Below are 20,772 nucleotides of genomic sequence, written 5' to 3'. Positions count from 1 at the left end.
TATTCAGGTTTGTTTTTTATTTTTAGAATGTTGGAAATAATAAACAAATAGGTCAGAGACCTTGATTCAAAACATCCACGCATTTCTGCTAGTAGCATAAGAGATCTTCATTTTGTTTGACTTCAGTAAATGCCAAAAATAAATATTTGGCAAACAAATCACAGTTCTTTTATGTTTTCATGTCTTTATCTTTTTTTAGCACAAACTTCATGTCTTAAAAGCAAGACATGAAGACAAGGAGAAAAGACTTGTCCTTATCATAATGCGTGAAACATTCAATTTAGACCCAGAAAATGAAAGATAAGGGATCCACATTTTATGGATACAAAAGTGATACAAAAACAGAGTCCTGTCCCCATTCAAGAAACAGTATGAAGAATTCAAGTAAAAAGGGTTGGTTTGTTCTGTAGTATCTGAAGAAGAATTGCTATCATTTTATCTGTTGTTAACAAAGGATAGGGGTGGGTGCCTGGGTGGCTCAGTCGTTAAGTGTCTGTCTTCAGCTCAGGTCATGATCCCTGGGTCCTGGGATCAAGCCCCACATGGGGCTCCCTGCTCAGTGGGAAGCCTTCTTCTACCTCTCCCTCTGCTTGCCATTCCCCCTGATTATGCTCACTCTATCTCTCTTTCTATGTCAAATAAATAAATAAAATATTAAAAAAACAAAGGATAGGGGTGATTTCAGCATTACCTGTTAGCCTGTGTATCCTTCAGCTCCTGCCATATGTTATGCAACCTTTTTAATATTAAAAAAAAATTCTTGGGCTTGAATGTTCAATTTGGTTAGCTTCTCTGACTAGCTGATCATACATGAATTTATTATTAGATGTCCAGTATCAATATAACAGTTGTTGGAGTAAAGGATATTAATCATAATTGCTTTTGGCTACAAGTAACAAATGGTGACAAACAGCAGCTTAAATCAAATTTTCTTTTGTAAGAGAATCTCTGGGGCAGTCAGTTCCAGGACCAGTGCAGATACTCAAGGAATGGCCTCTTCTGTGTTCCTCCTTTTTCATCCTTTGCAGGTGGCTTGCATGCCTACAGTCATGAGATGGTTGCTGTACTTTGAAGTGTCCCATTTACACAGTAAGAAAAGAAGAAGGCAGAGACCAAAAAAAAAGTCCATGCCAGCTGAGCCTGTTCCTGGTTATCATGAAGACAATCATCTTTCCAGAAGCTCCACTGTTTTAAAATGGAGATTTTGTTGTTTTGTTCAGGAATGGTGAGGCCAACAGGTTAAAAGATGCTTGCCATTGAAAAGATAATTTATTACTCATAGTTCCCAAGAGAAAGAAGGGCACACAGGGCCATGCGGGGCCACATGAGGTTGGTTGAAGGCAGAAGACAGAGCTAGGGGAACTGCAGGAAAGCCTTTCTTATGGTTTTCTCAGCAATGAATGGGCAAGGCAAAGTAAGCAGGTGTAGGATGGTCTAGTTTGAATAATGTTATGGGGCTCTGAGCTGTAGGGGCTGCCCCTAGTTGTCTGATGCCTAGCCCTGGGGTGATTGGGGCAGCATAAGAGCCAGGTAAAGCCATAATTGGGAGTACAGGCTTCAGATTGGTATACTCATAGGTGAGTCATTTACTGTCTCTAAGAAGCCCATAACCCTGGGAGAGGTAACCCTTCCTTAGTTCAAGATGCGAAATACCAAAACATTAGATGCGGAAACTAGAAAATGTGGTTAATACACACTCTTATATCCTTTGCTAGAGCTTGTCATTTGGCCATTCATAGCTACAGGGAATCCTGGGCACTTGGATATTTTTAAATGGGTACATTCTTATCCTCAATAAAAGTAGAATAAATATTAGTATGGAAGAAGAACCAACTAGCAGCATCTGGTACACAATGTCACATGTGAAGAAATGGCATCTAAAAGTACAGGTGTAGTTTAAAGCATAAGTTGCGGGGCGCCTGGGTGGCTTAGTTGGTTAAGCAACTGCCTTCGGCTCAGGTCATGATCCCTGGGTCCTGGGATCAAGTCCCGCAATGGGCTCCCCCTGCTCTGCTGGGAGTCTGCATCTCCCTCTGCCTCTGCGTGCCACTCCTCCTGCTTGTGCGCTCTCTGTCTCTCTCTTTCTCTCTCTCTGTGTCAAATAAGTAAATCTTTAAAAAAAAATCGTAAGTTGCAAATTCAAATGCCTGCAGAGACCAGGTATACAATAGTGAAGTGTGCTCAGTGGAAGATTATAGGGAGTGCTGGGGTCTATGGTGAGATGGAAGGTACATATACTTTTCAAAGCAAAACTTAAAAAAAAAAAAAAAAGAAAAACCTGAATGAAAAACCTGGCTACCAGTTTGTGGTGCCTAGTCTAAAACAGAGGTGAAAAAAGTTACAACTAAATAGGAAGAGGCTTATTAATTTTACTGAAATAACTGTAAATAAAATTATACTTCATTTATGTTATTTAACAATCATATACTACATTTTCTAGGTTATTTATTTATTTTTAGAGCATGCGTGCCTGTGTGCGAGCAGGGGTGAGGTATAGGGAGAAGGAGAGAGAGAATAATCTTAAGCAGGCTCCACACCCATCCACACCCATCCACACCCTATGCGGGGCTCAGTCTCACAACTGAGATCATGACCTGAGCCGAAATCAAGAGTCAGAGGCCTAACTGGCTAAGCTACCCAGGCGCCCCGAAATTGTTGATGATGTTGTGTGATCATTTTGGGAAGGTGGTGTCTGTCAGACTTCTCCAGTAAAGACACAGTTCCCTTTGTGAGTAATTTGTGCAATGATGCTTTGAGACTTCAGGAATATTCTTTTTCCCATCAAGCACTCACCTGAAAGTTAACATCCAATGATCTTTACTGAGTCAATTATTATATTGGTAGTAACAAAATAGTGATTTTCTGGTTTGATCATTTCTTCATTAGTTGGCATTCTTTTATGAATATGAGCTTTTCCTCCCAGCCCTAGCCTCAGCCCCTTTCTCGAGTTCTGTATGAACTCATGGATTATTTTGTATTCAAAGTGTGTTGTATTCCATTATTATCATTATTCATATTGATGCCCAAATTGTTCCCAATTTTGCTGGACCATTGAGCTGCTGGATGTGAGATATATTTTCATTATTTCTCAATCAAGGTGTGACTATTTTGGGGAGTGATCTTATCTGTGCCCCACTACCCCTAGCTTACCCCTAGCTTCTCACTCCCTCTCTTTTTCCCTCCCAGTTGTCACTTGACTTTCTGTTCCAGCATAGTAACATTTGGTTGCATTTGGTGTTTCTTTCCCCTCTTACATGTAAACTTTGTGGTCATCTCTGCTTCCTATTGTGCTTTAGATGTGAATATAGGTGGCTTTATTTGTTCTATTTGTTGATCTCTGATTTTTTGTATGGTGTGATTAGTATTTAGGTGGCTAGAGTTATTTGATAGGAAATTGGAATTCCTCTATTTTTAACTATTTTTATGGCTTTCTAAAGATGTGAAATGTCTGACTTTCAAATAAAGTTTTCATTTAAACAGGGTAATCAATAAACTCGGGTAAGTATTTAGTACCTTTTGAAGTATGTTATGCCATTTGTTCCTAGTCTCAATAGCTTCTAGCCAGTGCTATCTTTTTGAGTCTTTGGGTTTCTTTGCTTTTCTATAGCTTTTGTCTTTCCACTTGCAGACCAACATCAGTCATTTTCCCCCATTGCCAATGCACCGCCTACTAAGCCTTATCCACTTTATTGTCTACTGTGAGTAGACAATTGGGAATTCAGACGAGATTGGGTACATTCAGGGTGGTATGGCCATAGACTTGGGAATTCAGATAACACATCTTGTTAGACTTGGGTATGACATTAGAATAAATAGGACCAATTGAAAACCTGAAGACCTTCTGGAGCTTTCTTTAGGGCTTGATTTTCTGAGAATGTCTATTCGCTTATTAAATAGTCATTCTGCCTTATTTCCAGTTCTTTAATATGTTCTAGTTTATATTCAGTTAAGCTGATGGTAAATAATCTAAAAAATTATATTTTATGTAATGATAATGAGGGAGGAAATATAGTTTTTTTTTTTAAAGAAAGATTTTATTTATTTATTTGACACACAGAGAGAGGGTGAGATCCCAAGTAGGCAGACAGGCAGGCAGAGGCTGAGGGAGAAGCAGGCTCCCCGCTGAGCACGGATACCGATGTGGGGCTGGATCCCAGTATGCTGGGATCATGACCCGAGCCGAAGGCAGATGCTCAACCGACTGAGCCACCCAGGTGCCCCATGGAGGAAATACAGTTTTAAAAGGAAGAGTGTGCCTAGATCAGATTCCTTCTGTTCAAGTCCCAGTCCTGCTGCTTATTGGCTGTGTAACTTTAAGTAGTTGCTTAACCTCACTGTACTTGTATTTCTCACTTATAAAATAAAGATAATAGTGTCTTCTCTGCAGCTTTTGTGAAGATTAAAAAAGATAATACATGATAAATAATAAAACAGTGCCTTGGTCTTGATAAATAATTGCTATTACAGTTAATATAGTAGTAAGAATATATGGATATTTACTCTGCACAAGGAACAGTGATCTCTGTTTAATAAAGCAGGCCATCAGCTCCTTAGGGTAATCTATTTATGACCTAGCCTCCACATACCCTCTACCTTCTACCCTCCCCACACCCATCCTGAAATTAAAATAAGCCCCAATGATAATTTGTTAAAAGCTTCCTGTAGAGATGACATAAATTATTATTTTCTAACTTACTCATTATTTAGAGGTATAGTTTAAAAGGGACTATTATAGCTAAATGCCCAAATAACATTAATTTGAAAGGCTCTTTAAAAAACACTTTTTTTTGGTATGCTATAGAAATGCACAGCTTGCCATGAAATTACATTGTTATGGAATGGTATGTCCACTAGAGGTCATGTTATGCTTTCATATATATATTTTTTTCATGCTAGTGTCGGGAAAGCCTACTTCAAAGAAAGACTGAGATAGAAAAAGTCCATTATCGCTTTCTGCAAAAATATGGTTTGAAAAAGAAAGAAACCCACGCTGGACTATTACAGGAACCATCATTGCATGCCATGGTTTTATATTTGACAGTCTGCTGCAAATGGATTTGTATTGTTGAAGTTAGCAATGAGATCTTACTACCCAAGTTAGAATTAGAAGCTTCTTACTCCCTGACACAGAGTAATTTTCTTTTCTTGAAACTGTTTCTGAATGATTATATGCAGGTATAGAATCATATATGACTATTTTCCCCACATATTTATTCTTATTAATGAGTATGGATTTGGAGTGCTACCTACTCAAGGAGTGGCCTACACAAGTTACTTCAGTTCTCTAGACTTTCAGTTTCCAAATTTGTAAAATGTGAATAATAGCTATGGCAGTATTATGGTGAATCTCAACATTTAAGTGAAAGTTCTATGCAAATGATAAAATCTGCACATGGTAAATTAGGTTATCGGGTAACTGCTGGTGTTTTTGGCTCACAAGGCACACAATGGGGGAGAATATAGGAACCTCCAAATTTCTTCTCTCCTTTCTTTTTTTTTTTTAAACATATAATGTATTATTTGTTTCAGAGGTACAGGTCTGTGATTCAACAGTCATACACAATTCACAACGCTCACTATAGCACATACCCTCCCCAGTGTCTATCACCCAGCCACCCCATCCCTCCCACCCCTCTTCTCTCCTTTCTGATAATTAGTTTATATTTACTTTTCTGAACTGTTGTGGCCAACAGTGTATATACTTTAAGTGGGCTACTTTTAAGATACTTTATTTTAAAAAATGTTCTAAAAATTAACTGGAGCTGTTGCAATACACATATATGGAATTCATTCAACTGTGCCTATTTTTATATAGTCATGGTCTTACATGCAGAACTGCTCTCTGATTAAAAAAATGAGTACTGATTCCTGGTACTTTCACATTTTTGCAAATTTTGCAGAACTAATGGGTTTAATTGAATTAAGCATTGCTGTAGTCTGTTTTTACTGATAATTTTGGTCCTTAGGTGGATAATAATCAGAGTTGAAGTGATAGATACTAAGGTGATCCAGAGATGGGCCGAATAATTACGGTGTTAAGTAAAGTTTGTGCTTAACATGTTTTCATTATGTATCTGCCACAAATAACAAAGGCAATCCTAACTGTTGTGTTTATAGCCTTGCAGGGAAGGCTCAATTGGCAATTTTAGCATTTAAAGTGCAAATGATTTTTAAACTTTGGTATGCAGAAGTGCTTGTGAGGGGAAGTAGAACATTGTTGGCTCAAAACAGGAAGCAAATCTATTCATTATACATTATTATATGATATTAATATATGCATATATATTGTTTTATATATATACACACACACATATATAAATGATAATCTCTGCTGCATGTGAATATTTGGTTTTCATCACTGCCCCTCCCACCTTCCTGTTTTCTGAACTACTACTGATGGCCCTAGAGCTCCAGTGCAGGTCTGCCTGACCCTAAAACTTGTAGTCACCCCTTTATATTTACCAGACTGCTGCTCCTTAAATCCTTTTGTCATCAAAACATACTATATATTTCTTATATTTGAAAGGTTTCTTAATAAGTACACCACATACAGATTTTTTTCTCATTTTATGAATTTTATTGATAAGAATCCCTACAAAATGTCTATCTTGAATGGAAACCATCATGAAAGGTTTTGGGATATGTTAGATTCCAAGTTTGGGTCCCTGCTCTGCCATTTATTCTTCTTATGACCTTGGGCATGTCCGTTAATCTCAGAGTTGTTTAATTATCTGTTCAATGAGGACAATCATTTTAATACGCAGTTGCTGAGGGACTATTTCATATCTAACCTACTAATTTCAGAAACCTTGCTATGGGTTTTGTTGTTGTTGTTGTTACTGTTGTTTTTTATGGAGGTAGCTGTGTTTGAAATGTTTATTTTTTTTCCCCTGTAGATAACAGACAAGAGAGTGTCCAGAAGACATGCCATTCTTGAGGTGGTCGGTGGTCAGCTTCGAATCAAACCGGTATATATGTTATTCATGACTTGTTTTTAACTTTTTGCCTCTCACCTTTTTATAGCTCCTGATTAAAGTGGCTTATTTTCTAAGGTTATGGAAATAGAGAATGAATGTCAGAATATATCCTTCTTATTTCCAGAGGATAATTGGGAGATAAAGATCTAAACTTTTTAAAGTATTTATTTTCCCATAAAGCAGTGCTACATTTACCTAGTTAGAACTGTAGTGAAAGATGACTGCCAGTTCATGTATACATTATGACTGGGTATTACAAATAAGATTCTATAAGAAAGCCTGTAACTATATAATGGTTTGTTTTGGGGAGCTGAGGTAGTGACTGAAGTCACTTAAATATTACAGGGTTGTATTTTAAGAGATTTCTGTACCTCTGTGTGTAGAATTGAATATTTCTAAAATTTAAACCTTGTTCAACTTTAGGATTGCATAAATAGTTTTAATTTGAAAGTTCTTGTTGAGGGCTAAAATTTTAATTGCTTGCTTTATAGTTTGAGCATTGATGTATCATAGGGATATTAGTTTCTGAGGATGTAATGTGATTATTCCTTTCCATTTGCACAATGTGTTGTATAGGAGAATAAAACGTGTATGAGGGTCCATCTGTTTTGGACTAGATGCCGTGGCGGTAAAATTATTATGGAACGAAATTCATTAACTTGTAACATTTTTAAATCTATATGTATTTTCATCTTATACGTACACTGCCTTTGGTATCATTAGTTCTTTCTTTTACACATAAAGTACTTTTATTATCCTGTGTTGAGCTGTTTTCAAATTTGAGAAGTATCCTTTTAATTCTAGTATTGGAAAAGTTTTGAATAAAGCTGAATTTACCCCATCTCAACATTGAATAAATACTTTAAAAAAGGTTTGTATATCATTCTGCATTGTCTTCGTGTCTTGAGAAGTGCTGATATCTATAGTCAGCTCTCCTGTGAGAACCCATTTATTTACCATCAGCTGTTCATCTCTGAATCCTCTCCAACTATCCTCTTAGATGAGACTTACTAGATCATAAACTTGTTGAGTATAGGAACACTGACCCATCTTTGTATCTTTAGTATCTAGCATAATGCTGAGCACATAGTAGGTACTTAATTCATATTTGTGAATGCATGAAGAAATGCTGCAATGAGAACTATACATGACATGTCTAAAAGTGGAGATATCATGAATTTTTACAAAATTATGTTATTCCTAGCACCTAAGTTCTTTTTTTTTTTTTTTTTTAAGATTTTATTTATTTGACAGAAAGAGAGAGAGAGAGCACAAGCAGGGGGAGCGGGAGAGGAAGCAGACTCCCTGCTGAGCAAGGAGCCTGATGTGGGGCTCGATCCCAGGACCCTGGGATCCTGACCTGAACTGAAGACAGACGCCTAACCCACTGACCCACCCAGGTGCCCCCTAGCACCTAATTTCTAACACCATTTCAATGACCAACTATGGCCTAAAATAAACAAGTTTGTTTTTATTGTTACTGAAGCACATTAAGGTAGAGAATATAGGAATCTCTAAATTCCCATCCTGCCTTCTCTGATAGATCATATCATTACTTTATATTTACTTTTTTTCAAAATAGTAATTATGGCAAATAATACACATGGCTCCTCAAGTGGAATACCTACAACTTAATACTACATTATTTAGATTTACTACTCTATCATTCATGTTAACGAAATGGAGAACTTCTAATGAGTACTTACTTTTGGAAAAGTGTAACATTTAAATAGTCCTTGATGATTAGATTTCTAGTTATTTTTGATACCAAAGCAGAGAATATCAGCCCTGCAAGTAGGTTTATAGACTTTTCTAGATTTGCATTATTAGTATCCAAATCCTACTATGTATACATATATCATAGAAAATAAATCAATAAGCCAAGAGTATTCTTTATGCAACTTATAAAGACAGGTCCTTGGTCAATACCTATAATTCTTGATGTTTTTGAAGCTTTGTTTTTGTTTCAAATAACATCTGAAAAATTTGTAGTAGCAGAAGAGTTGTAGACAATGACATGATCCATTTTGAGAACTCAGCACATTTATTTGTAAGCAAATTAATCAACTGAATTGTGAAAAATTGAATATTAGATTTTCTTTTTCCATTCTTATTTACTCAGTGCTAAGAAGAAACCCTTCTTATAACAAAAGTTACACGGCATTAAATTTTTTATGTATCAAAAGTAGGCCATTTGGGAAACCATCAGTTTAACTAATGCTTGAATATTGAAAAACTTACTTATATTTATATTTTAAAAACTAGAATGTTTTCCAAATTGGCTTAATAAAGATGCTTAACTAGAGTTGTGTCTATACTTGGATGAAAAGTATTCAGATATATTTTGAACATCTATGATTATTCAAAAAAGTAGTAATAACATAAAATAAGTATACTTATATTAAAATTTTGTTAATGAAAAATTCTCTCTTTGAGTTAAACTTTATTTTTTTGTGAAGTGGGTCAAATTTCTGCACAGGAGTTTAGTAATTTTTTAATTAAAAGAAGATATCTTTTCGAAAACATCCTTCTCCTTTACTTGGTCTTTAATTAGACTGTACTCATATAAAACAACTATATGAAGTTAACAAGTGTCTTTTGAGTATTAAACTGTGGTAGATACAAAATTAGAAGCTAGAGCAAAAATTCCTCATGAGATTATAAATATGAAACTAAAATTTGGTATAATATTATTTATGCATACCTTTGTTTATACTTATCTTTTAAATATTATTTAATATAATTTATGAACTTTCTAGTAAATGTAACCTTATATACTTGGGAGAAAGATAAGTATTTTTTACCCTTTTCTTGGTAGCATTAGTTTTGACAATGTAGAATATCAAGGCTCTCTGGAGAATGCATAATTTTACATAGTCAGCAAGTTGTCAAATGGGAATTAGAACTCAGGTCCTTTGAAATCTGTGCAGCATTTTTTTTTTTTCATTATATTTCCCAAGTCAGGATTCTTTTGCCATTTGCTATTCTCTTCTTTAAAAAAAAAATTCTTGAAGTTGAAAGTAACTTGATTTTTCTTCACAAGAAGTTTTGGTGCCTTCAGTTGGATAGAATTTTACAACTGAAAGCACTCTTAGATTCAGTCTTATATATGTGGGAATTTGATTTGGGCCAGACCTGGCATTGCTTATCGGTGAACAAGAGGACTTTTCATCAATAAATGGTACTGGGAGAGTTTGTTATTTGCTTGTGGGAAAAAAATTAGATCCCTACCTCAAACCATACATACAAATCAGCTTTAGGTGGTTTAAATGTGAAAGTTAAAACTATAAAACTGTTAGATTATATAGGGAAAAAAAACCTTTGTGACCTTAGGGTAGAGAAGAGTTTTTTTTTTTTTAAAGGTTTATTTATTTATTTGAGAGAGCGAGAATGAGAGAGAGAGAGTACATGAGAGGGGGGAGGGTTAGAGGGAGAAGCAGGCTCCTCGCCGAGCAGGGAGCCCGATGAGGGACTCGATCCCGGGACTCCAGGATCATGACCTGAGCCGAAGGCAGTCACTTAACCAACTGAGCCACCCAGGCACCCTAGAGAAGAGTTTTAAAATAAGCTTTAAAAAGAAAGACTGAAAAAAATCTAATTACAGGGGCACCTGGGTGGCTCAGTCAGTTAAGCGTCTGCCTTCAGCTCAGATCATGGTCCCAGGGTCATGGGATCGAGCCCTGCATCGGGCTCCCTGCTCAGCGGAGAGCCTGCTTCTCCCTCTCCCCCTGCCTGCTGCTCCCCCTGCTTGTGCTCTCCCTCTCTCTGTCTGTCAAATAAATAAAGTCTTAAAAAAAATCCAATTACATTAAAATTAAGAACCTTTGCTTATCAAGGATTATAATGAAAATGGAAAATGTAACAGGAAGAAGTTATTTAAAACACATATAATTGACAAAGGAATGATATCCAAAATATATAGCAAATGCCTTCAATCAATGAGAAAAAGAGAAACAATCCAGTAGAAAAATGGGCTGAAGACTTGAGTGGCACATTATAGAATTGGAAATCTGACTGTTTAGTAAGTATGACGAAGGTGCTCAGCCCTCTTATTAAGTAGAGAAATGTAATGAAACTGCAATGAGATACTAACACCCAACAGATTACAAAAATGAAAAGTCTAACAATTTCAAGTGTTGATGAGGATGTAGAACAAGTAGAATAGTTATAAAGTTTGGGTGGGAGCTTAAATGTTGCAGCCACTTTGGAAAATAGCTTGATACTATTTCCTAAAGATGAAGGCATGCATTCCCTACAAGCTAGACCTCACACACACATAATAAGTACCAATAGATGTGTACAAGAACCTGAAGAGCAAAATTGCTTATATCATAGCAGAAAACTAGACACAACATAAATTTCCATCAACAATGGAATTGATAAATATATTGTGATATATTCATTTAATGAAATATCCTACAACAGTGAAGACAAATTATAGTGAAAGCATGAAAAAAATGGATTAGAGTCAGGAACATGATAATGATAAAAGCAACCTTGGAAGAATATATACAGTATAGCTTCATTTACATAAGATTAAAAATTCTACAAAATAAATATTCACTGTCATAAACTTAGGTGATAAAACCATAAAGAAAATTTCCTAAGGAAGTGATAAACATAACAATTGGTATAATAATTACCTCTGAGGGAACTGAGAAGAGACAGGGATAAGGAAAGACTCAAAAGGGACATCAGAAGTTAATATACTTTTTCTGAAACTGTATGATGGGTCCACACTTAATATCTAACCTGTATTAGGTTTTCTTTTTTTTTTTTTAAGATTTTATTTATTTGACAGAGAGATTGAAAGTGAGCACAAGCAGGCAGAGCTGCAGGCAGAGGGAGAGGGAGAAGCAGACTCCCTGCTGGGCAGAGAGCCTGATGTGGGGCTCAATCCCAGGACCCTGAGATCATGACCTGAGCTGAAGGCAGACGCTTAACTGACTAAGCCATCCAGATGCCCTGTATTATGTTTTCAAAAAATTATTATGGAATCCTTATGACATGAAAAAGGTGTAGAGAATAGTACAGTGTGGTGCAGTTCCTTCCGTAACGCCAAACTACCAAACACTGGAAGACATGAAAAAGTGTATTTATTTTTAAGGAAATGTACAATTCTAGTACTAGAATTTGATTGTTCTTTTAGAACAATATTTAATTGGGTTTTGAATTTTATTCCATGAATTATTTACACCATGCCAGTTGAAGAAAAACTGCTTCTTGGACTTGGTGATGTATGCATAGGTCCTTTGCTTTATGTAATGCTTGATTTCTTGTTTATGTTAATGTAGTTTCAACAAAACGCCTATCTCCTTGAAATAGATATATTTATTTATTCAGCTGTTTATTGTAGCTGTACCTTCAAGGTGCGATTTAGAGAAATTTAGAAAAATTCTAAACTGACCTTAATTGTGAATAGAAATGTTAAGGTCTTGAAAATAATGAGATAGACCAGCAACTTCTAATTCATTCATTTTACCTTTATGTGTGCTAAATATCATTTACTTTCTGTTCTCTAATAAGTCACAAATAAATTGATCTGCTAAAGCAGGCTATGTATACAACTGTGATAAAATTTTGAGAGAAGTTTTATTTTGAAAAGTTTTTGTAAAATTATTTAAATGAACTAGAGCAAATGTTTTGTTACAATCCTTCTGTAGGCTGTGTACTCCAAATTGTGTTTAAGTGATTAAATATTTTTCTGCTTTCCTTCAAATTAGAAATCCAATCAAATAGAAATGTAGCTTTGACAATGATAGATGAATGCGATTAGGGCATTTACTAATTTATACTTTTAAATTGGATGAATTTGTCTTTTTTTTCTCTAATACTTCCTTTTAAAAAAGACTCTAGCTCTCAGCAGTTCTTGGAAATAGTGTGTGAGGAGATAATGTTAGCTCATGAGGAGATGATGTTAGCTTTTTTGTGTGTCATTTAAATTTAATCTGTCTGGTATCAGCAGGGAGAAAATATAAAAGCAAATCGACAGTGTTGTCTATAAATGATTGCATCACCAGTGGTTAGTTATGTCCTCCGGGTAAATTCATAGCTGTCAATGCTTTTATTTCATTTTAAGAAAATCTTACTCTTTTTGGTTCTTGGATGATTGAGGGAGTAGTTCTATAACTACAGATAAATTGCAAAGGCTTAGATACATTTTTTGCCACTTAGTGTTAATCCTCAAAATATACATCTTTGAGTGACTGTGTTTTTTCTTTGCCCCAATAAAATTCCCGAGTTGTGATTGTTTTTCTTCCTATGAAATTATGAGTGTACTTGGAAAATAGCTATAAAATACTACAGTAGCTCTTCCACAGCTCATTTTGTAAAAAAAAAAAAAAAAAAAAAAGAACAAGAAAGAAAGAAAAAAAGAATGCTTTACAAATTAAAAAAAAGAAAACATTGAAAATAAGAGGAACTCTCTGGGGTGGTACACATCAATCCTTTAATGTTTATGATAATTACAAGAGAAAGCTATGGAAAACTGATTTGTATTTTAGTTCCATTTCTTCAGGGATAATGCATCCTTTGCACCACGTCTAAAATTATAGCATAATATATTTAAGTTTGCACTATATCCTATGGGTATGTTAAAAAGAACTTCCCACAAATATGCTTCTCATATAGGTGGCTCTATCTTTTATTCACTCTGAGTTTGGGTTTGCAAGTATTTTGCCTGCCCTTATCTGCTTTTAGAATCAAAGTTAACTTAGCCTTATTGAAGGAATTGGAGAGCTTTCCATCTTTTTCTGGTCTCAGGAAGACTTTGAATATTCAGAAAAATTTTAAATCCATTTAGGTCTGGTTTAGGGAGAGATTAGAAAGATTTTTAATTACTGATTGTATTTTTAAAGTATAGGTCTAATTCAAAAAGACACACACACACATTTTTTTTTTTTTTATGTCAGTTTGGTGTATATTCTTTAAGATCATTGTCAATTTTGGCCATATTTACAAATACGTTGCCATGAAGTATTTGTAGTATTCTACCAAGTTTTATGTGTACTTATGTCATTGTTTTCATTCCAAAATTTGTGTTTGTGTTATCTTTTCCCTTTTTTTTTTTTTATTAATATTGCTAGATTTTTGTCTACTTTATAACTTTTTTAAAAGACTACCCTTTGTTTTGGACTTCATGTCTGTGTGGCTTTTTAGTTGAAGTGCATATAGTTGCTTTTTGTTTTTGTTTCTTTATAGAGGGAGAGGGGGCAGGGGGCAGAACAAGAGGGAGAAAGAGAATCTTAAGCAGGCTCTATGCCCAACATGGAACCTAACACGGGGCTTGATCTCATGACTCCGAGATCGTAACCTGAGCTGAAATCAAGAGTCGGATGTTTGATCGACTGAGCCACTCAGGTGCCCTGAAGTATACATAGTTTGACAGATTTTAAAAACTTATTCAATTAGTAATATTTATTTAGGTTTAAGTTATGGGATCAAATATTAGATTAGTTATAGGAATGTCATTTTTGCTCTTGGTTCTGGAATCCCCTGTATGAACAATTTTAGGAAAAGAAAAAGATGATCATGGACCATATACGTTGGTTCACTTTCTCTTTGGATTTGCTAAATACCTAATATTTCACCACTTAAAATTTAAATGTTAAGTACATTCAACTGAGTAAAAAATACTGAAAGTGAATGTTTCTTTGACTTTGGGTTTGTGATGCCTTATTAAAGGAATGTAATTAGTTTCCTTTTTTAAAAAGTATTTTACTTTTTCTACCCTTAGAATATTATGCCTTTGTATTTAACATCTTGGCCTTCGAAAATTTAGGACTATTGTTATTTAATGTTGTTTGGAGATTCATCTGAATCTTTAAAATACTTATGAATAAGAGCATGGTCTTATCTTAGCGTATTAGAAGCAAACCTCATTTATAAAATATTCAAGGTTCAGGCAGAAGCTATGGATATTTCTGTCCTGACTCTTGTCCCTTCTGCTGCTCAACTTTCCTGACTCTGATGATTGTGGTATACTCAAGGAAAAGGAGGCTTCATTTAAAAGTCCAAGGAATAACAGGGAACAATTTCCAAGCCCAGCAGTGTGCACAAGCTCAGAATCTGGTGGTTTGTCCTGGCTCGAAAACTCTAGCCATGAGCCAGAGCCACTCTGAGAGATAAATTAGGGGTGGTTGATAGCTAACGAAAGGTTTCTAAATATTAAGTTTAAATTATAACTTGATTTTTATTTTATTTTATTTTATTTTATTTTATTTTTTTTAAGATTTTATTTATTTACTTGAGACAGAGAGAATGAGATACAGAGAGCATGAGAGGGAGGAGGGTCAGAGGGAGAAGCAGGCTCCCTGCTGAGCAGGGAGCCCGATGCGGGACTCGATCCCGGGACTCCAGGATCATGACCTGAGCCGAAGGCAGTCGCTTAACCAACTGAGCCACCCAGGCGCCCTATAACTTGATTTTTAAAAATCAAACATTCACAGTTCTTTTCAGCAATATGGTGTTACATAAATATGGTATTCCATAGCATGTCCATTCTTATGAAGTCTTGTGTATAGTTTGTAATATAACTCTGACCTATAAAATAATTGCCTACCAAATTTACATAATCTCTGTTTTACATTTCTATTTCTACTCTTTATCTCCAAATTTTATTTCACTCCTTTCTTTTAACAGATTTAAAGGAAATAGAAATGTTTTCAATTGCAGATACACATAGGAAGGATTTATGGCCAGATCCTCATGAAGTTAAATTGCCAGAACTGGATAGATTATATTCATTATAGCTTTCAACCTTGTCTTTTTTTTTTTTTTTTTAATTTGGGCATGTAGGCAGCAGTGCTTATTTTTTTTTGGCGGCTTTTGTTTTAACGCTCCCTTTTCTATATTAGTCTATGTTAGAAAACTCCTAGGTGAGGAGGAGCAAAAGCAATCGAAACAAGCTATGTTGTTTGCTTGAGATATTTGATCAAAGTCTCTCTTCCTGTAATATCTCATTTTTTAATCACACTAAGAATTTACTAGGGGAAAATAAGTATAAAAGAAGCTAGCCGTTTCAGGGATTAGTGAATTATGGATATGAAAGTTGGGGGACTCAGTTTCCAAACTGAGAATTATTTTTCATGTTTCTCTTTCCAATGTCTGATTGTCCCTCTTAAGCAAAGCAGAAATATCTTTTAACCAGCTAATTGATAACTTTGCTTTTTTCTTTGATTCCTACAAAAGTGGGAGGTGTATTTTAGCTCTTTTTCCTTTTTTATGTATAGATAATTATTATTGTACTTTTAAGTGCCAGATTTATTAGACTTAAGTCTGAGTTGGAATGAAATTGTTTTGATACCCAAATTTTGGATCAGTTCGTGTTAAGTTGTATTTTTCTCATAATGTAGAATTACACCACTGTATTCTTTTTTTATTTGTTAGATACATGCAAATCCTTGTTTTTATCAGTCTTCCGAGAAGAGCCAGCTCTTACCATTGAAGAGAAATCTATGGCGCTGGTTGAATCCTGGAGACAGTTTTTCTTTGCTAGTCGACAAATACATATTCTGTGTTTTCTCTACACACTCTGAAACAGAAATGGAATGTACTTTAAGGTAAGATTGCCTGTGCTCTCTCTCTGTCAAATAAAAAAAATCTTAAAAAAAATTTTTTTTAATAAATTTTGAAAAAATGGTAATTGTAACCTAATTCCTCAGCCATCCACAAATGCTTCAGTAAAAACCATTCTAGGATTAAACTATGTTGGCAGTATAGGAGTTACATGGAGTGTGTGTGGTATATATGTTTGTTATGTTTCTCTAGGAAAAATTTGACATTAGAAACCTACACCTCAATAGTGATTGCTCGCATATGTGGTATCCTTTTACCATCGTGTTCAGAATGTATTTTCTATCTAATAGTAACCAGGATAGGTAATTTGAAACCAACTACATTTTCTTAATCTTTTCTTTTAGCTTTTTAAATTGTATTAAGGTATTATTAACCCCTCTGGCTTAGACTACACTCACATAACTCCTCTTTCTTATAAAAATAACAGAAAATATAAAATTGGGAAAATGAGGTATTACAATAAACATCTAATATGAAGTTAATACTCTAGTTTTGTTGAGGCAGTCATTAGCAGATTATTTGCCACTCTTTCAGCTTTTAAATTATAGTCTACATAAACTGGACTTATAGAAGTAGATGGACAAAAGTATACAGAATGTGTTCTGTGATTACAGTAATATTAAATTAAAAATCCGTGACAGTAGGGGTGCCTGGCTGGCTCAGTTGGTAGAGCATGCGACTCTTGATCTTGGGATTGTGAGTTCGAGTTCCATGTCGGGCATAGAGATTACTTAAAAAAATCAGTAACGATAAAATAGAAAAATCTCCAAAAATTTGAAATTAAATAGCACATTTCTAAATAACTCTTAGGTCAAAGAGAATCACAAGGGAAATTAGAAAACATTTTGAACAAAATAATACTGAAAACAACATAAAAATTTGTGAGCTGAAGCCAAAGTAGTTCTTAGAGGGAAATTTATATTAAATGCTTGTATTAGAAGAGAAGAAAGCTATAAAACCAATGATCTTTGTTTCTACTCTAAGGAGACAGGCAGACTGGAGCAAATTAATCCCAAAGCAGATAGAAAAAAGGAAATAAGAGTAAGATTAGAAATCAGTGACATAGAAAATAGACAAATAACAAAGAAAATCAACAAAGCCAAAAGTTGGTTCTTTGAAAAGATTAATTAAATATAAACCAAAATGAAAAAATACAAATTATCAATATCAGGAATGGAAGAGAGTATATTACTAGGAATTTTACAGACCTTAAAAGAATAACGAAGAAATATTATTTAAAGCTTTATGCCAGCAAACTTGACAGCCTAAATGAATGGATACATTCCTCTGAAAACATAATTTACCAAAACTAATATAGAAAGAAATAGAAAATTGGGTGAATTTTATATTAAAGAAATTGAGGTCACAATTTAAGAATTTTCCATAAGAAACTTCACTAGTGAGTTCCATTAACTTTCTTTTTTAAAGATTTTATTTATTTATTCATGAGAGACAGAGAGAGAGACAGAGGCAGAGGGAGAAGCAGGCTCCCCGCGGAGCAGGGAGCCCGATGCGGGACTCGATCCCAGGACCCTGGGATCATGACCTGAGCCGAAGGCAGACGCTTAACCGACTGAGCCACCCAGGCGTCCCCCATTAACTTTCAAGAAAGAAATAATACCAATGTTGTGTCTTTTCCCCCCCAAATAGAAGAAGAAACTTCCATAATCCTCATACCAAAAGCAGACAATAACATTACAAGAAAACTAGACCAGTATTCTCATAAAAAATACTTCTAAGTCAAATCCAGCAATTTGTAGAAAGGGTAATACACTATAACCAAGTGGAATTTGTCTGAGGAATGCAAGGTGGATTTATGAGATAAAAATCAATGCAATTTGCTATAGCAGATTGAAGAACTGTCATTTCAACAGATACGTAAAAATAGTTTTGACAAAATTCAACACCTGTTTGTGATTAAAAAAAAAACCTCTGAGAAATCTAGAAAAAGAAGGAAACTTCCTTTCTATCTAAAACAAACGTAACAGTCAAGTTTTGGAAGTTCTCTCCCTAAGATTGGGAACAAAACAAAGATGCCATTTTGTACAACTTCTATTCAACATTTATCGGAGGTCCTAGCCAGTCCAGGAAGGCAAGACAAAGAAGTAAAATGCATCAGATTGGAAAAGAAGAAGTAAAACTGTCTTTATTTGCAGATGATAGGATTGTGGATTTAGAAAATTCTCAAGTATCTACCTAAGAAGCAAGGCACAAAACAGTATTTATTGTGTGATTACGTTTATATTACGTTCTATAATAAGCAAACGAATCTGTAGTGATAGAAATCCAGTCAGTGGTTATTTCCAGGGACACAGGAAAGCTTTTTGTGGTGATGGACATATTCTGTGTCTCAGTAAGGGTGTAGGTTACATGGATGTATGCAATTGTTAAAACTGACCAAATCGTGCGCTTCAGATCTGTGTATTTCAGTAAGTATAAATCACATCTACAATTTATTAAGCTAGTAAATGAAAAGAAATTATGTGAGGAAATGGGTTTTGATTTCAGTTAAATGAAATTCAGTAACTGTAGCTTACAACTTTACATATCTTCCTCTTCTTTTTTCTCTTATCACATATGTAGAAAGAATGCTGTTTTTTTTTTTTTAAAGATTTTATTTATTTATTTGACAACGAGAGAGTGAGAGAGAGAGAGAGAGCGAGCAAGCACAAGCAGGGGGAACGGCAGGCAGGGGAGAAGCAGGCTCCCTGCTGAGCAAGGACCCTGATGCGGGGCTCGATCCCAGGACCCTGGGATCATGACCTGAGCCGAAGGCAGCCGCTTAACTGACTGAGCCACCCAGGTGCCCCGAAAGAATGCTGTTTTTAACCAGCTGTTGAAATGAGAAATATAAAGAACTAATTTTTCTGTTACAGTAAATTTCCACAGTGGAATTATATAGTTTTTTAAAAAATCAGGAAAATATTGCACATCTCTATAAAACAAAATAGTCATTGCCTCAAAATTTAGAGTATTATATGTCAACTTTATATTTTTAAAAATTTTATTTATATCCATTCAAATAAGCTTGTCCCCTTAACATGAAAGACCAATGCTGTACCTTAAATAAATGAGATTGTGGGATGACTGAATTTTGAGTGTTTTTAGTATGGATAAAAGTAAGAATACAACCCACTTCAGCAGCACTGTACTTTTTTAGGCTATTATGAGTAATATCTCTGGTGTATTGTTGCTGTGAAGCTATGTGTTGAAAGAGGTAGTAAATATTTTGCATATGTTTTGGTAAATTGTGTGCCTGGGTTAGGGTAACCAAATTAATTGTGTTATTTTATATTTAAAAAACCTGTGTGCTTTGTGGCAGTGGTGGGTCCCTGATGCCATTATAAATTTTTTCTTCCAACCAGTTGTGAATATAAGAAAGATCTGAACAACAAAACAGCAACAATAAAAACCGAGAAAACAAAAGCTTGCCATTTCTTCCACTTTTCATTTTACTGATGTCATAATGTTTTCATGTAGTAGTTAGATTCTGTATAAGAAGTCCCATTTATAACCAATTCCGTGGGACCGTATGGGTCTGTTCATATCAGCTCTCATCAGTTTGTTCATTTCTCACTCTTTTCTGTATATATTTCTGTGAAATCATTCTGTTAGAAATACCAAAACCCATACTTTTTTGAGAAGTCAAAGTAAGAGAAAACCAAATTTAAAAAAAGATTAAACACTTAGTTTTATATTTTAGTTAATTAAGTTATGGCATATTTCATTCAGAAGCACCAACATTAATTTTGCATTCTTTTACCTCCCCAGGAGTGGATGCTCATCAAGTGTTGGGTTCTTAAATACATGAATGAAATATTGTATAACACTTTGTTTTTGATCTGAATTTTGTATCTGAATTTCACTGATGAAGAAGTACAACATTGTCTCTCTAGGGAGATTATTTCCTTTAAGACACTGTTGAGAAAAGTACAGTAAATCTTATGTCATACAAAGTTTTTTTTCAAATTGTTAAAGTTCTTAATTTTTAAGTTTCATATAAAAAGCTAATTTTAATCACTTTAATTTTGAAGAAAACAATAAAATGATGAAAATGCCATTATAGTATGATAATATGCATGTTTAGAATTGATTTATGATTTTTAAAACTTATTTCTAGATCCAGTTCATTTATGTTAGTTGCATATTTTATATTAAAGATAAGAATATTTATATTTAAATTTAATTTGGAGTATATTTTTAAGATTTAAGAATAACT

The 20,772-nt window shown here is 34.6% G+C and overlaps 1 protein-coding gene across 3 annotated transcripts in view; it reads left to right on the top strand.

The window, feature by feature from the left end:
* APLF (aprataxin and PNKP like factor) overlaps window positions 1-20,772 on the top strand; it is a 98,792-nt gene that overhangs the window by 8,281 nt on the left and 69,739 nt on the right. For all 3 annotated transcript variants that reach the window (XR_010405653.1, XM_064572416.1, XM_064572417.1), the window contains exons 2-3: window positions 6,897-6,968; window positions 16,365-16,537. Coding sequence is in view for 2 of the 3 variants with exons in the window: in XM_064572416.1 (XP_064428486.1) it covers window positions 6,897-6,968; window positions 16,365-16,537 (245 nt within the window). In the remaining variant the exon portion in view is untranslated. The remainder of the gene's footprint in view (window positions 1-6,896; window positions 6,969-16,364; window positions 16,538-20,772) is intronic.

The sequence above is a fragment of the Mirounga angustirostris genome, unplaced genomic scaffold, assembly GCF_029215605.1.
Source record: "Mirounga angustirostris isolate CCGP_5_RB_7025 unplaced genomic scaffold, mMirAng1.0.hap1 SCAF_10, whole genome shotgun sequence".
Taxonomy (NCBI): Eukaryota; Metazoa; Chordata; class Mammalia; order Carnivora; family Phocidae; genus Mirounga; species Mirounga angustirostris.
This window is presented reverse-complemented; position numbering and strand designations above follow the sequence as displayed.